General features: G+C 44.8%; 1 protein-coding gene across 1 annotated transcript; it reads right to left on the reverse strand.

Moving 5' to 3' along the window:
* Nucleotides 1-1,095: 1,095 nt before the first annotated feature.
* On the reverse strand, nt 1,096-17,780 carry kiaa1614 (KIAA1614 ortholog; the record flags this gene model as incomplete). The annotated part of the gene is made up of 9 exons (XM_083671612.1): nt 1,096-3,618; nt 4,282-4,457; nt 5,962-6,083; nt 6,787-7,015; nt 7,813-7,942; nt 10,715-12,099; nt 14,480-14,620; nt 15,655-15,724; nt 16,787-17,780. 9 exons carry the CDS (start codon nt 17,778-17,780, stop codon nt 3,422-3,424), a joined length of 3,444 nt encoding a protein of 1,147 aa, XP_083527738.1. The 3' UTR covers nt 1,096-3,421.
* Nucleotides 17,781-18,207: the final 427 nt, after the last annotated feature.

Genomic DNA, 18,207 nt, shown 5'->3' on the forward strand with positions numbered 1-18,207 from the left:
GTAGCCTAGAGTGTTGTGAGCTGTGTGTGTGTTGGGGGGGGGGGGGCACTTGATAGAGAGCAGGTGCTTGGTGCAGGTTCCCAGCCTGACTCCCTTGTTCCCAAAAAGATGGAGAAAGGGGCCAGCTGAGCGCACGCCCCCATGGAGAGGAGAGGAAGAAGGGGTCTCAGCAAGCTCCTCCAGACAGCTGGTCTCATTATCATCGCAATGAGGGGCGGGGGTGGAGTGTTCAGGGCTCCAAAAGCGAGAAAATAGACTGCTAAGACAGAGGTAGAGCTTTTTTGCTGAATTACAAATCAACCCCAAGCCCCTTACCCCTTAGGCATTTTTGTAGCTCTGAAAGGGACTGGATATGGCAACAATTCCACTTAGAGAGCCATTATCATATTGTTTGTAGCAATTTCATGCTTTCTGATCTGAAGTGTCTTGGGCTAGGGGTTGGTTTGAAACTTAGCCGTTGAGTTTTTTTCATGGGATGTTCTCAATAAGTGGCTACCTCTCCTCATATCTTCCCCTTCATCTGCACTTACATGTTTTTAAGTCTGGTGGTTAAAAAAATGTTCACCAAATCCCTTGTGTAATATACCCCCATAGAGGGGGGTTCCAGGGTGTGTGGTTGCGATAAAACAGATCACCTTATCAGTGGGATTTGACTCAAATCATTTGAGGGGCAGTGTATTGATCAGTCTGCCCTCCCTCTGTCTCCCGTTCCTCCTTTAAACCTGCAGACCACCTGAGGTCCTGGGTAATCTACACATCTGTCTCCTCTCCTCTCTTCTTCTCTCCCCCTATCCATTCTCTGTTCCCTGTCTCAATCCATCTCTCTTTCTGAAATGCAAAGAGGCTGTTTACTCAGGTGGTGAAAGGTGACGCCATTGAGAAATCTATTGCAATGAGATAGTGTAGCTAGATGCAGGGTCTTTCAACTGAAATAGTACTCTTCATATTTGCGTTGAACAGGACTCAATCATCTCCAGACCACGGGCAGATATGTTTGTGTGGAATCTGAACGCAGTGTAAACAGGTAAATTCAATAAACATTATTTCTTCAAGAAATGCTTGAAATAATTCACATATTTTCTTTTATTTGGACTGTAAATATAAATAAACATAACAAAATACATATATTGAGGGACAGTGAAAATTGTCTGCGCTTTGTACACTTTAATACTGATGAAGAATGTCAAATTACATAAAATGTCAACATTTTCAGGGCTGCTTTCCGATCATCAAACCGACTTAATGACCTCTAGTACCTAAATTTACTGTTGACATTTTGAAATAATTTAAATTTACAACAAATGTTTGAATGCGTCTGTTTCAATTCTCATCAGCGACCTCTGTCTATTTTCTTATTGTTTTCAATTACCCAATGGTTGGACCTTGTGGTTTTCAAATGCATATTGACATTCAATCTAAAACTTTGGCAGTTATTGCTTTGTTTACAATGCATTGTGTAATGACATTTAACAAAAAATCAGCAGCATTGGAAAAGACAAAACCAGAGGAACCCAGGCTGACATTATCAGAGTATCTGAAAAAGAACAACAAATAACATTTGATTTCTCAACAGTGAAGATGTCTCTGAACAATGTGGGAACTTATTTGGGGAGAGCACATTGATATGGTATGTTACAACACATATTGAATCTATTTTGCTTGGCAAACAGACACAAGCAGAAAATAAAGTAGACAATCCCTCATTACAATCAAGATGGCAATAGTAGAAATAGTGTTTCTTCACACAGGGACTGAGGAAGAAAAACAAGTAAAATTGAGAAATTCAAAGCTTGGTTTCTTAGGCCCCGTCCTGAAACAGCCACCAGCCCCGTCATCCTAGACATTTGTGAAGATCTGAAAGGATTGGATATGTGTAAGCAATATTATAATAGCTTCATCTTGCCAATGCTAGGTGGAATACTGCCATCTTGGAGGAGTTGGGGCAAGGGGCTGTTTCTGGATAGGGCATCAGGGACATAGAATAAGAAGGTAGGTCTATAGAAGGTACACATTAAAGAGTATGTAACATAATGAAATGCTCTCATCTTAAGGAAGTTCCATCCTTGAGTCTTCTCAAATATTAGTTTGCTGTGTTCAGTCCCAAATATAGCCTATATGAGGACATTGATTTGTTTCGACTTTGACAGAATAAAAGTAGGTAATAATCGTACCTTGATAGCCTGGGTGCCTGACTCTTTCTGCATCATCAACGCAAACATTGTTTTTCTGACTTCAGTAGAAAAGGACTAGCATCAAGGGTAGTATCTCATCATAGCTTGGGCCGGCTGTTCTTGATCATGTGACCTGACCAGGAGACTCTGGGCCCTATAGTGATAGCTATTTTCGTAAACCGAGGACACACCATTGGAAGAAAAAGCATTGAGAAAAGTATGACCATGGTTCTTTCCAGAAACAACCCTTTGCCTACATTAGCCTTGGACACTTGTGTACATCTGAAATTATGTAATAATAGCTATAGGAAAAATGGTAGGAAGCTCCATCTTGCCCAATAGGCTGACTTGAATTTTTGCTCATCCAACACTTTCAGATCTACACAAGGGACTAGGGGTTGTTTCTGGACAGGGCCCAATCCTTTGTCAGACAACACATCAACCCTTCATAACATATACTGTGACACTTGCCGAAGATTGAAAACCCTGTCATCGGTTAAGAGTATACTCTTTATACTCTTCATGTACAGTATGCTGTTAGTGAACCATATATCCATGCCTTAAAATCTGGTTTCTGACTAAACCACCCACCAAAATGAAATAATTATTTTGATTGCATAAAGTTGATCTCAACCAAGATATTTGAGATTCTGCCATAGGAGATCCTTTTGAGGTATCAAACATAGTCTTGTACCAAGTTGTGTTGCTGAGGGTAGAAGACGTTGCTGGAAGCTTGGTGAATTATCTGTAATGGTAAAGGTTTTTTGGTACTGTTGGTTATGTTTTAAATGGAGGTAAGGAGCAACTAAGGCCAAAGCACCAAGGAAATAGAGCCCATGGAAAACAACATAACACATTGGTCATGACATGTCTCAATGAAGAAATATGGGACAGCTACTACTATGGATGCGCCTCAAACATATTAAGAGCGAATATCTTGTCAAATACCATGACGTCTTCAAAATAATAACTTTGTGTTGAGAGACACTAAAAGCAATTGCTTGAGTGTAATAGCTAGTCATACAGTCATACGCAGAGCCAGTCATACACATTGTCATTCCATCATACCCCTGCCCATGCGTTCAACTGTGCCTTTTGTTTCCAAAGCATCGCAGCATCACTTGTTCCCACATTGCTGGTTGTCGTGGTGTTGCTGGTTCGCACGGCATGTCTGTTGAATGCTGGTCCCCATGGCGTTGCTAGTTTCCATGGCGTCACCACAGTCACCTGATCCCGTGGTGGTGGCTAGCTTAGCGCATGGGGACCCGGCGGTGGCGAAGCATGCGGACGGAGGCGGTGCTATCCTGGGTCATGAGCTGGGTCACCAGGTCCAGGCTCAACCCGGCCACCTTCTCGCCGTTCACCTCCAGGATCTCGTCTCCAACCCCCAGCAGCCCCGCGTACAACTTCTCTGTGCTGCTGTCACCCATCTCCTCAACGTACACACCTAGAGGAGACAGTAGAGGATCAGGCTACTGTAACATGGGTGTGCTTTCGAGCACGTTCCCAAAAAAATATACATTTATAGGTTTACATCACAGCTTTTCTTCATTTTAATGTCTGAGTGCTTCCATGCCAATGTTTTTTTTGTGTCACAAAGAAAATCTCACGATGAAAATCACTCCAATAAATGATGATGACACGATTTAACGTATTGAAATATCATGATAACAAGTCTCTACTATTGAAAGTGGTTTATATTCCTCAATAAAATATGTTTTTTGAGGAATATAAAAGTTTTTCTTTCCTTAAACCTACTCCTGACATAGTTTAAGCAAGAACGCAACTCATTCGCAATTTGCATGACCCATGATGGCAGTGAAATGATTGATGGAGTACATTGTACGGAGTTCAAGGTCAAACATAAGCGTGTTCGAAACCACAGGTGCCGAGGAAACAGCAATCACGATTACGCAGCTGTCAGTCTTGGAATTCAGTGAATGCGTCTCATTTGGTTTAAGACAGCAAAAAAGTGCAAGCTAGCTGACACAGCAATAGCCCCACTATGTTTCATCTTTAACTTCATATGCAAATGACTAGATACAAATATAATAAAAAGGAAAGCAATCGATCAGATGCAGACCAGATGGGGACAGTGTTTCTTCTGTACCTGAGTCTGGTCTCCCTTTACCCCGGGATATGAGGAAGCCGAAGGGTCCGTTGGGGGGTCTACTGAGCTCCAGCAGAAGGGTACCATCAGGGAAGGCCTGGGCCACCCTCCCCACAGAGCGCACCCCGCTGGGACAGCCCACGTCCTCCACGCTCAGAGCCCTCTGCAGCCCCCTGCTGGAGAGAAACAGGAGAGCGGCTCTGGGAACAGGCAACACACTTTATGGGTGGTTTCATATCCTTGTTGTCTCTCCTTCATCTGCATTGCTCTTAAAGAGCTGCACAAGTGAAAGAGGCTTCCGCCATATTGCTCGCATGTCTCCCGCCATATTGCTTTCAGTGTCCTCAGATCAGTGCTGATGAAGGAGAAATGATGACGAGAATCTGACATTTTAAGTTGGGTGTCAAAGTCTGTGGCTGATCTCAGGTTACCAGTCCTTGAATCCATGTAGACACAATTTACATAGTGGTAGTATGGTTGGGTGTCATTAGTAAACAAAATGCCCTTGTCTAGTCCACAAAAATAAAGAGTAAACACTTGAACATCATAATAGTGTTAACTGTTATTCAAAAATAAATTGAAATACATGGTAGCATACAATAAATCACCATCAACATTTGCATATGAGACATTTGAAAACAAGTGAGCAATGAAGGCGAATAAGAGATAACAATGTGTGCTGATGAATGCTATTTCAAGGTCCAAGATAATGTAAATGTAAATAATGAAATCAGTGTAAAAATATGTGAGGTGGAGGGGAAAGCTGGAGATGGGCTGTGTCCACGTCAGGGTCTCCGAGGCAGAATCAGACGTCATTTTCCCGCCCACACCCCCCCCCCCCCCACCCCCTCGCATGAGACACTGGTAACGCGATCCATTTATAGCTAGGCCGTGTCATGTTGCTATCAGGTTTCTGACTGGCTCTCGAGGAAGGTGATGTAAGCGCACTGCTGCTCTAGGAGAGAGAGGCTGGAATGTCCTCTCTGGCCTCTAGAGTATATCAGCTGCTGGTGACACACACACACACACACACACACACACACACACACACACACACACACACACACACACACACACACACACACACACACACACACACACACACACACACAGTCAACAACACCCACACTGTTTGCTGTGTTAAATTTCACCACCGGCCTATAGCCACCATGTGATGCACAATCGTCTTCTGAATTCCATGTCTTTCTTTGGCAAGGCCACACACACTCTATTTTTATCTCACGGGCAGCACAGACCCAGACACAGACTCAGTGAATGGAAACTATTCCGTTGAGCAGCACACGCATGCTCGCACACACGCTCGCACGCACACACACACACACACACACACACACACACACACACACACACACACACACACACACACACACACACACACAGAACAGCCTCTGCATACCACAGATATTCAGGGAGCCTTGAGCACATGCCAGCCCTATAACTCATATCAGGATTGATTGGACTTCATTCATAATATCTAACCGGGAAGAACCATTTTAAAATGTGTGTGTGAGTGTGTACGTGAGAGAGAGAGAGAGAGAGAGAGAGGGGGGGGGGGGGGGGAGGAGTGGAGAGAGTGGAGAGGGGCTCATGTGTTTCAGTTTTGAAAAATCTATTTATAAGCATGTGTGTGTATAAAACATGTATTTGAGTGTGTTGTACCTCAGAGCGGGGCTGCTGGGCTGTTCTCCGGGTGTGTATGCACTAGAGCGATCTCCCTTCCTCTTTGGACACTGTAAACTCTGGACTGACGACGATTTCCTCAGCTGGACAAATGGTGACCCCTAGTGTTAAAAAAGTAGCAGTGTGATCACACTTTTTTGGACCCCTGAATACATCTATGAAAGAATCTATAAATTAAGATCCATCTATAAATTAACAGTTAATGTAAATCCTGTACTAAAATCCTGCACTAAAAAGTCTTTCATTCTAACATATGAAGGCGTTTCCAAAGCAAAGCCAAATGTTGCCTTCTTCCTTGTTTCGGAAAGGCCTTCATCTGTGAGAATGAAACCCTCAATGACAAAATGTACACAATAGTCTTGCAAAGGAGTATAATGATAGTTTGTTGTTTATTTCATAGTTGCACTGCACTAAGTAGTTGATTATAAATACAGTATAATAGTAGACCTATAGTATTGGTACCCATCTGACAGCCCTACAAATGTATTTGACATTTAATAATTTTGTATTGTTTACTAGTCTCTGTGTCTTACAATATAACATCTGTTCCAATAAACAACCGATTAAACAGCTATTGAGATTTGTTTATTGATTTGGGAATGTCATTGGTCCTTACACAAATCCTAGAAACCCTTATCAGAGTCTCTAAACCCAGGGAAACCCAGGGAAACCCTGTGTCGAGTACCTATCTTTGGGTACTCATAAAGTTATATCATTGATTCTGCAAACTGTCAGTAATTATATTTTATAGAGACTTGCATTAAAGACCTATTGTTTTACTAAAAGGAGGAATGTCCTTCTCACCATGCGGAGGGACTGGAGTGAAGGGGCTTTCCTCAGCTGGCTGGGGGCTGGGTGTGCTGGGTTGGGGGATGCCGGGGGGCCAGCCCTGGGCTGGAAGTTCAGCTGCTCCATGCTGCTGGAGCGACCTTTACCCAGCTTCCCAACACCATTGAAGCCGATGGCAGAGAAGAAGCGGCGCAGCGAGAGCTTGGGACGGCCCTCCCGAGAGTCTACATCTGTCCCCATCCTCCTGGGAGGGAAAAAGAGAGAGAGGGAGCGGTGGAGATTGAGGAAGGGAGAGAGCAAGAGAGAGAGAGAGAGAGAGAGAGAGAGAGAGATAGTGAGATGTTCTCTACTAGGTGGTCAGAGGAGGTCAGTGTTGAGCTTAAAATGCTTTGACAGAGGCCCTGATAAGTTTGAACCTCCACTGTAAAACCCATCTAATTTTTACCTACTTTCTATTTGGAAAAAAACAAACACAATCTGTGGAGAACCACAAATGGGCTTGGGCTAACGTAGAGAGACAAAGCTCCAAAAGACATGATAGCGTGGTAAATAAAGGCTGGGAGAAACTGATCTCCCCTTCCGCTTTTTGATGTCCTTCCTGTCCTTCGGTCCTCCACATTTATTGATAGGATGAATTTGATACTTTAATTACCTTCATTTATTTGGCAAGTTAACTGAGAACAGTTGTCATTATCTCATACCTTTAGATGCATGGATTTATATTACATAAGAGTGACCAGGCCAGTAGTCACCAACCCTTGTACTTTAAAAGGTACAAAATGGGCAGGCTTTTGACAATTAATTTCCATGCTGGGTTAGAACAAAAGCCTGCACACTCTGCAGATATAGGGAGGCAAAGTGTGCAGTCAAAATGTAATTTGTTGAACATGCTTCCAGTTCAAGTCAAAAATCCCAAGTAATTTTTTCCCACAGGGAATGTTTCAGATAGCTGATAAGTGTGAACTCACACAGTGAACCATTCACGCAAGCTGATTCACATCTGCTACTAGAACAATGTTGTGGAGGGGTACTAATACTCACTGATCAGGACTAGGGCTGTCCTCCCTCTGTCGCTCTGCTTTCACTGGCCCCCTGACCCGTCCATCACCCCCACAACGATACGTGGGCGGGGTGTTGATGCTGGCTCCTTCCAGACAAAACTCTCCCATCCCTGGAATGCGAAGAGTTTGCAGCATACTTTAGGATAAGGCAACGACTATCAGGCTTGGTATTACTCAAGTAACGCATGATGACGTGTTAGGTTGCCCCATCTCACCATGTGAGGGTACTTTGGAGTCTTTTGCCTTGGTCAATGATGAAATGCTTAGTAAAGTGGGTATCAAAACGTAAGCCATTTATTTGCCAAATCCACATCAAAATGTTTTTAAGTGCAAGCCATTGTTGATTGCTACCTACAAACAGGACACTTTTCAACCACACTTAAAACTGGCATGGTGAGACCCATGTAAAGTGAATTAACAATTGCAGCTGGATGTCACAAATAAACAGTAGCGAGAGAACTGAGGTAGGACAAAAACATTCAGAATGTTTGTGTGTGTGTGTGTGTGTGTGTGTGTGTGTGTGTGTGTGTTCTTATGCTTTGTGTGATTTAAAATGTTAGATTATATGAGTGTTGTTAAGTTTTTGCCAGTAGAGTGACAGCAGGAGAGACAGAGAGGGGAGAGACAGGCCACAGTGGGAACAATCAGGTGCTTCACATCTCTAATCAACCAGCCAGTGGAAATAGGGTGAACAGGCCTCGGTGGGATTACAGGGCTGGGGCTCGGGGATGTGTGGATGTGCTGACTGCAAAATCCCTACTGAGTGCAACACACACACACGCACACACACACACGCACACACACACACAGACAGACACACACACACTTTCACATTGTGACACTTGTTAGTCACCACCAGCAAATGTGGATATATGTTAATACCAGATTGCTGAAAAATGTTCAAAACTCTCTGAGTTTTTCAATTTCAATCGGACCGCTGAAGGGGTGCTCAGTCCATGGGATATGAAGTATATACATAGAAGTTGCAGATGTCATATTCATTACATTTTGATTAATTACATTGGTTTTTGAAATAACCAACGGTTTCATTTAAACTGAGATAACACTGAGGTGAGCATCACAATGCAAAAAACTGTCAAATAAGTACAAACCATTCTCAAATTAATGCACAAGCCAAGCAACCTCTGTTTAATAGTAGGCCAAGATAAAGCTACACATCTATAGATACATTGTAAGTCTGAGATAATAGCTACACAGAGACTTATTAGCCCTTCATGAATGTATTCATATTACGATCATAGTCATTTATGTCATAGCTACATTACACTGTCATTGATACATATTGTCATTGATACATAGAGCATCTTTAAGAGACAATTCATGAGGCATCAAGAATGAAACCTGAAGAATGATTAGCCGATCCAAAGGGTCTTTCATCAGAGTCATGTAATCTACAACACATCCATAGTTGTATTGATAAAGTGGTTTAATTAATAATTTAGCTAAACTGAACACACTAATTTAAACACACACACACACACACACACACACACACACACACACACACACACACACACACACACACACACACACACACACACACACACACACACACACACACACACACACACACACACACACACACACACACACACACACACACACACACACACGCCATCCTTGCATGGCCCAAGGGCTGACATCTCACTGACTTCAGCAGCATGGACTCAACCACCCAAGAGGCTGTTCATTGTCCAACAGCAACTTTGCGAACTAGGGAATATTTTGACAGCTGTACCTATATTATGTCACTTTCAAGTGGAACTTACAGACATCTGTGAATAAACACCAACAGACTGCTGCTGCTTTATATACTAGACTCGTATGCCAATGCTGAGCAAAGAATAAGCAAACCAAAATAAATCAAGGCAGCGGGGCTGGGGCTGGAACTAATAAGAGTTTTGGTCTCAATTACGAGTTCAGAGGTTATTGATAACAATGGTAGTCTTAATCATGTTTTTTCAATGCGTAACCCGTTGCATCATACATAAATAATATAACAGCACCTCACCTCTGTTATCTAGGATTAAAGTCAGACTGAAGCTGCTCTGGTGATTGTGAATACATTTGTGGTATTCTATTGTGAATACATTTGTGGTATTCTATTGTGAATACATTTGTGGTATTCTATTGTGCCTCCTTTACTCGCAGCAAAGTATTTCCCATCACTGATCATTGATATGCAGATCATTCTGCCACCTTTACCCTCAGGTTATTGAGATAAGATGGGAAGAATAGTGACACTCTTGTCCTTCTATTGGTTTGCCATAAAATGTCTTCCAACCACCATACAATTGCACAGAAATTGTGTAAAAAGACAACTCACATGTCTCACAATATATTTTATCAATATTCTACAAAATAGTTAGCTTCTGACCAAAACAGTTCGCAATGCCAATACTCCAAAATACAAAATAAAATAAAATAAAAAAATAAACACTTTATTTCTCCTGATCTAATTTTATTTTACAAATAAGGCTAGATGGTTGACTAGGGTGAGGATCCCCTGTTCTCTGTTGCATTATTCAATAATGGAGCAATAATGGATAGCAACCCTACAGTGCCTCAAGTAACACAGCAGGTAAGGACCAGGTAGGTATGCTTTGTAACGATTCTAAATGGTAATTGTTATGGTGCATTCAGAGGCTCAATTTTAAAAGATTCACTGAGAAACAACCATGGAAATATTTCTGTGTGTGTGTGTGTGTGTGTGTGTGTGTGTGTGTGTGTGTGTGTGTGTGATTGTGTGTGTGTGTGTGTGATTGTGTGTGTGTGTGTGTTTGTGTGTGATTGTGTGTGTGTGTGTGTGTTTGTGTGTGTGATTGTGTTCAGTTTAACAAAATGATTCATCTTAAACTGACCTGATGCCTCTGGCACAGTGTTGCCCAGCTCTCCTGTTGTCCTGACTGGAGAATTCAGGCAGTTGGACCTGATGCAGGGCACTGGGCCTCCACTGGAAGTGAGTCCCAGAGAGGGACTATCCTCACTGAAGTTCCCCTCCACGCAGAGCTCATCCTGGGGGCTGGGTGAGGCTCCTCTCCCCTGGTCCTCCAAAGAGTCCTGGTGTAAAAGGCGGTACTGTGGTGAAGGCATGAGTTTGACCACTTTTTGGCTATTGGGCCGGCTCTTAGGCCCTGATTTCAGTGCTGATTTAATAGGTAATGGGGAAGAGGAAGCCTTGAGGCCAAGGGGGCTGTTGGTGGGTTCTTCTAGGGAGGGGGCTTCCACGGCTGGAACAGCAGCCAGCACTAAAGAGGAGTGGACACCCACAATCTTTAGTCCAGGCTCCTCTGTTGCGTATGGGTTAGGCGGCAGCACCACCATGCCGTTGGCGGTGCTCGGCGGTGCCACGCTGGGTTTGGGCCTGGCATCTCCGTTGGGTGGCATGGGCATCCTGTGGCTGTTGGTGCCCGAGAGTTCCCCTCTCCTGCTCCTCCTCTTCACCTTCATCATGGAGGCACAGCCTCCCCCACCCCTGCTGTCCGTCTCCCTGGCCAATCCTTGGCACATCCTGTCACTGTCCGCCTCCTCGTTAAGCACAACCGTCCCTATGTATGTCTCCTTAATCCGCTCGGTGCGGACCATACGGCTTGACTCGCTAGGAGGCACCCAGCAAGGAACCACCATCGCCTTCCCCTCACTCTCCCCATTACAAGGGGTGATTTGCGGGGGTGAAGGGACTGGATGGAGGTTCAGGTGTGGGAGTGAAGTATTGTGATGGAGGTTCAGGTTAGGGATCCCCCCCTCCAAGAAGGTCCCACAGGAGTTGCACTGCCTGCTGGTCCCCTCCTGTGCTGCAGCTTTATAATGTTCACTGCCACCGTTCATGAAGTACTCCTGAGCCTTGCGGGCCTTCCTGTGCCATAAAGAGCTACCCTCTGGGCAGCGGCCTCGCTCAGTCACTATTCCACTTCCCGATCCTGGATCAGTGTCTTTCCTCCCGTTGACGTAGGAGGAGAGGTTGGGCTTGGACACTAGCAGACCCTGGGCCCTCTCCCCCGCCCTCCGCCTCTGACGTAGCCTCTCCAGGTAGCGCACCTCTGCGTCCTTCTCAGATTCGTCCTCGAAACGTACTCGTGTTGGCGACTGGCCGAGGCGTCGTCGGAGGCCGCAGGCCGAGTCCCCGCTGGAGGAGTCACTGAGGTTTCCAGACAACGAGGTAACTGTGGAAACCGTCGCCGCCACTCCGTCCTTCCCCGCCAGAGGAGCCCGGTACAGAGGAGCTCCTGGCCTGGACAGTGGCTCCCTGTGAGTGGACACAGACAAGCACACACACACACACACACACACACACACACACACACACACACACACACACACACACATAAACACATAAACACACACACACAAAGACGGGGGCACATACACAAACACACATATGCCCAGACACACACACACACGGACAGACAGACAGAAACACATAAAGAACTGTTCAGCATTTTTCCCTCCTTAACACAGCGGATGGCTTATATGCCTGTGGGATTCTTCTCTGTGTCCTGGCCCCTGTCTGTCCCAGGCCCCTGCATTCCTCACATGCTCGGCTAGCACTAAGGGGAAGGTCATCTCCAGCACGGGGGTGCTTTCTGTAACTCATATCTAGTCTCTACTGCTGTGGGACTTTTATTGCTTTTCTATTCAACTGATGAAATACTCAAGACAAACTCGCTGCTAGACCATACCTTGAGAAATGCACTAGAAGCTCTTTGTTTGTTTTACTGTACGTAGTTCTACAAGTGTTCATATGCAGAACTTGTAAATGTATGTACATATAATGTAATGTAAATGTAAATATACAAATGTATTTTAGGGCTACTTAAAAGTCAGATATGGTTGATTGATTGAGCTGCATGATGATATTGCATGGCTGGCTAAGCTCCCTGGAGAAGTGGGGTACTGTGCTCTGTGCTTGCCTTGCATGAACTAACATTAGCGTAAAGCACTGGGTTTCTACCGGTGGGAGTGTGTGTATGTGAGACACACGCCTGTGTGTGTGTATGTGAGGGGGCGGGGGGGTAGCAGCTGGCAGATATGACAGCTGTAGCGATGCAGGAGAGTGGATCAGTCTTATCAAGCGTCAAATCGGAATGAACAAACTCTGCTCCCCCCAAACTGAGAGATATTTCCACATCAACCCAGAAAATACATTTAAGTTGATTTTTCATGTTCTGTGATCATTTTTTGAGTGATTATTCTAATACTTTAAAAGGATTAAACCAGAAAAAACATACATCACTCAAATGAATTGTAGAGCCATGAAAGTGCTCTACAAATTTAATTTATTATCATTATTATTAAATAAAACAGCTCGTCAATCCACATACAGTTAGTATTTTTTGGTCGCTACCCAAGATGTCCCTTCCAATCATCCTAATCTGAAAGGACATTTGTCACATGGTGGACAGACAGCTGTATGAGAGGAACATCCCTGCTTGGTCAGGGTGAATGTGCTGAGGTAATCAGGGCTCCTGGGCAACAGATAACATGTGTGGCAGAAATAGACGTGGGAAAGAGAGAGCACCTGGACAGGGAGCCATGAAGTTCCTTTTCCTAGATGTGCTGCAACTACTATTACTGTATGACCTTCTTTGTGAACTCAAAAGCTTTGTCAAACCAGTTTATATTCATGTTGATATGTGTTTCCAAGAGGCTATGGTTATCATTGCTTGTGTATAAGCCATTGTTGTGTAGTACACAATTCTGTGCACAACTGATAATCTGATGATCGCATTGTATTCTTTACTTATTGTCTTCAATTCTTGCTACTACTGTGTAATTCTTTCTACTACTACTTTTGTTCCTGCTTATAATTCACTCACTTTGAATATTTGCCTATATGCCACTCCAACTACTACTGTTATCACTACAATCACAATCGCAACACCTTACATACAGTATGTCATGTAGATACTGTAAAAGAAGGCTACTTTTGATAACCAAAATGACTAAACCGGGGTCATTACAGATAGGCCATAGTGCAATGATTGAGTTGGAATTGAAGGAAATTGTTTCAAATTAGAAATTCTGTTCAAAATATTCATCAAGTACTTGGAAATGAATGTGTATCACATTTCAAAATCCTATGAAACGACATGGTATCTGTGCAACTTTATGTTAAGTGTATGTGATAATAGATATCAGAGACATACCAGGCATAAAAAGAATGGAGAGCACAGCAAACCAGAATACATCAGAATAAATTTGAAGGAAGGATATAAGGAAATCCAATATATCATAAAATGACAGTAAAACCACCATAGCAAGAGAGCAGTGACACCTATTGCAGCGAAGCTGAACACTGTCAGTAAACAGACAGAGCTGCAGACTTGAACAAACCAACCAGACACAATAGCAACAGCAATCGGACACAAAAGAGTACAAGATTAACAGCCCCTGGGCCCCATGATAAAAGAGAGGAAGAAGCTAGACAAAAAAGGAGAGGAAGTGGAGGAAAAACAACAGAGTTGTTCCTCGTCTGGAAGCTCAGGGTGGGCCAGGTGTCTGCTACAGCTAAACCCAGTCGGTTAACAGCCCTCTGTCCTTCAAACACACACACACACACACACACACGCACTCACACACGCACACACACACACACACACACACACACATTTGCGGATCAGACTTACGGGTTGTCCCTCTGGACGGGTAGGATGGTGTGGTCGGCCTTGAGTGGGTAGGAGCGGGCCTTCATGCGCGCTCTCTCCAGGAGCCGCTTGGCCTGCTCATGGCGCGGACTCAGCGGCAGGTCCTCGTTGGACACAAAGGCCCTGTTGGCCGCGCACACACACACACACACACACACACACACACAAACACACAGCCAACCAGGGGGGTTGGGAAGAGGGGAGAGAGAGGCACACGTCAGCGCCTGTGCAGAAGAGACCTCATAGAGTAGGGGATTAGGCAGAGCAGGCCGTCACTACTAATTAGGCTGACGAGGGTTGTGTGTCTCTGTGTGTGTGTGTGTGTGTGTGTGTGTGTGTGTGTGTGTGTGCATGCCCATGTGTATGTGGGTGGTGAATGTGTATTTGCATTTGAGTGTTACTTGAGCTTTTTGAGTGTGCTTGTGTATGTGTGTCAATTCGTTTTTATATGTCTGTCATCAAAAGGCGTCAAACAAACAACAGTACTTTTTTGTTCAACTATTCATATCTTGACACTTTAGTCTAAACCTTCTCTTCACCTCCATCAAAACAAAACAATGACCAACAGTGTTAGCTGAATGGAACTTATATCTTTTGTATATAATTTTCATTTTCACTCTGTAAATAGTACGCTATTTTTGTTTATTTTTAAACTCCTTTTTGTTGTAAAGTGTGCTGTGATGTTTGTGTGAAATGCACTTTAAAATATACTTGATTTGATTGGAGTTGCACATAGTCATATCAATGTACATTCTATGATAACAGTTCCACCATGACACCTGTTCAACAGGCATTCAGTGAGTGAACAGCTGAGAGAGTGGTGTTTCTATTATCTTGCGTGGGAGTGGGGGAGAGACTGTGATGTGAGAGACAAGTAAGAGATATAATCTTAATCCTTTGATGACAAGGGGTGGGGCTTTTAGCAGCAGCTGTTGTACACAGTGTGTCCCTGTCACTCATTTTGGCATGGGGCTCTTGGAGGGCAAAACAAATTATCAGCAAGCAAATAGGCTACAACGGTTTCTAATACTCTGTATTTTATAAAAAAAATAATAATAGGTATCAGGAATGTAGAATGAGATCCGTCACATACACATCCATGTACTTGTACAGGTATATTATTGTCTTGTTGTCTATACTTGGCTGATGGATCGTACCTTTGGCTGTGCTCACTGTCTTGTAAGGATATCCCTGAATCCCAGTCACTGTCATTCTGAGCAATGGAACCTGCAGAGACAGAGACGGACACTGAAGCACATGCTGTGCCAGTTGGCTCATATACATTTCACACACACGCGCACACACACACACACACGCACACACACACGCACACGCACACGCACACAGGCACACGCACACGCACACGATATAAAACCTCCTAAAGCAATATTGAATTAGTGCACATTTCTCTCCTTGACTACAAATAGAATCATTAATTGAGCATGAAGAGTTGACTCAGGGAAACTGGGGCAACCTACAGGCAGAAGGCAAATGCTGTTCGTGAGACAGTGAGACTGTTCGTGAGACAGTCGCAATTAGGGAGACTTTACGTTCATTAAACATCTGGTCATCGGTCAAAAATAGCCCATTACCCCTCTCACCTTCTGTCCTCTTCCCTTTCTCTCTCTTCTCTTCCCCTCTATTTTCATGGCTTACACAGCATTCTTCATTGCTTACACAGCGTTAGCTTTTATGACACTGAGTTTTTCTTAGAACCCATCCATCCAACCCCAGAGGGCAGACCAGCCTGCTTCCTTTACTGAATTTGCCCCATAGAATACTATGGTTCGAACTAGCACTCAAATTCAAAGCAACATTCTATGGTACATGGAATGGCAGCCACATTGGGAATAATGTTTAAAATGTTGGATGAGTTGGTGTTTATTCTGTTGATCCCTTTTCAATGAGATGATACGATTCTGATGAGTGTTGCCAGTTAGAGAAAACCTATGAGGGACCTGTTTGTGTGAATACAGTAGATCAGGTCCGTCACAAGTAATTCCATCACTGAGGATTAGTGCCAAAGATCCTCATTCTCCAACCCACTGTGATCCCGTCACTGTTATCACAGGGGCGTTCAACAAGGCAAATGTTTGTTGACTTTCGCTACAGTAATCATCTGGCAAAAACATGTATCATTATCAAAAGTGGAATGAAAACTGAATCCAATTCTACAACTATTTCTAAAGGATATAAACATATCTGTAGCCTCACTGAACATACATCTATTGGGTGGTGTGGGGGTGAATGCGTTCAGGCTGGCAGGATGGACACAGCGTTCTATGGTACCTCTCCCATTACACTGGGCCATGTCTTCTCCCCGCTGCTCTCTCTCCAGACTTGTGCTGCCCCCTGTGTCTGTCTGTCTGTCTGTCCCCTGGCTATTGTTCAGCAACTGCTTGAGGATGCCACGGTTCATCTCCACCCTCTCGGCCAGAGAGAGGGTACTCCCGCTGCTGCAAACGCTCTCCAGGCTGTCAGCCCTCCACAGGCCCTCCTGGGGCTCAAGCTCGCTGTGCCCACACATCCTCAAGTGGCCCTCCAGGCTGTCTGACCTTTGCAGCTCCCTGTGCACTCCCCTGTAGCCTCTGGCCTTCCTCTGCTGGCCCCCTGGGGTGCCAGTGATGAGCCCGTCTGGTGCAGACAGGGGGGCGTCCCCGTTCAGTAGTAGTGTCTCAGGTCTAGTGGCCTTCCAGAATATTTTGGGGGGGACCCAGGGTTTAGCCGAGTGGCTATCCTCCAGGGGGCTAGCGTTGGCGCTAGCATTGTAGCTAGTGTCCGACAGGTTCTCCAGGCTGGAGCCCTCACCCAGCCCACGTGGCAGGGCTAGTAAGCTAAAGTCTAACCCCGCCCCTGCCTCTTCTACCTTGATATCCAAGTCTGCAGGGTAGAACGTAGGCCTCTCGTGGTCTGTGTCCTCCTCATCGCTACTGCTGGAGCCCCAGCTAACCGGGACTGGGGTTGCTAGGGCGGAGGGCACATGGGAGCCCATTTTGTATACACCTGTCTTGAAGGCCTCCCTCCCTGCGGCCTTGCGCTGCGACAGGGCCTTGACCTTGGACTGCAGGGCAAACACTGCCGAACCAGAAGGCGAGGGCTGCTGCTGGATGAAGGGGCATTGGGAGGCCGAGGTTGGGATGGGGGTGGGGGTGGGGGTGACAGGCTCTGGGCTGAGGCCGGAGTTTTGCAGGTCTTCCGTGCCAGGCAGGATAGTCTGTAGCTCGGCCCGCTGTGACACATGGGGTGCGGGGTGAAAGGGGTCCACCACAGCTACTTCCTCCATGGCCACATCAGACGGTCAGAGGAGCATCAGGGCTGCGGAGAAGAAAAGAGGAGACACAAAGGAATGTTTTTTTGTTTTCAGTATGAGATGATACCTCAAAATCAGGACAGCTAAAGATATGATCATTTCACAGACGCCATTAACCAAAACAACTTACAGTAATGTAATCAGTATATGTATACTGCTATGACTCACATCTCACTACTTACATAGGCTATGTCAGGCCTGGTTTCAGGCTTTTGTAACTGTGAAGCTGAACCATAATGTATGATTAATATGCCATAAGCAAAGACTATATAAAAAATGGAAACATGAGAATGGACTGAGAAAATATAAGAGGAGGGGAAGGGCAATGGATGGCGATGTCTCTATTAAAGTACAGTGGGAGGCCTAAAGAAACAAGAAGAAGAATGCCTGTCATTTCGAG

The sequence above is a fragment of the Argentina silus genome, assembly GCF_951799395.1.
Source record: "Argentina silus genome assembly, chromosome: 6".
Taxonomy (NCBI): domain Eukaryota; kingdom Metazoa; phylum Chordata; class Actinopteri; order Argentiniformes; family Argentinidae; genus Argentina; species Argentina silus.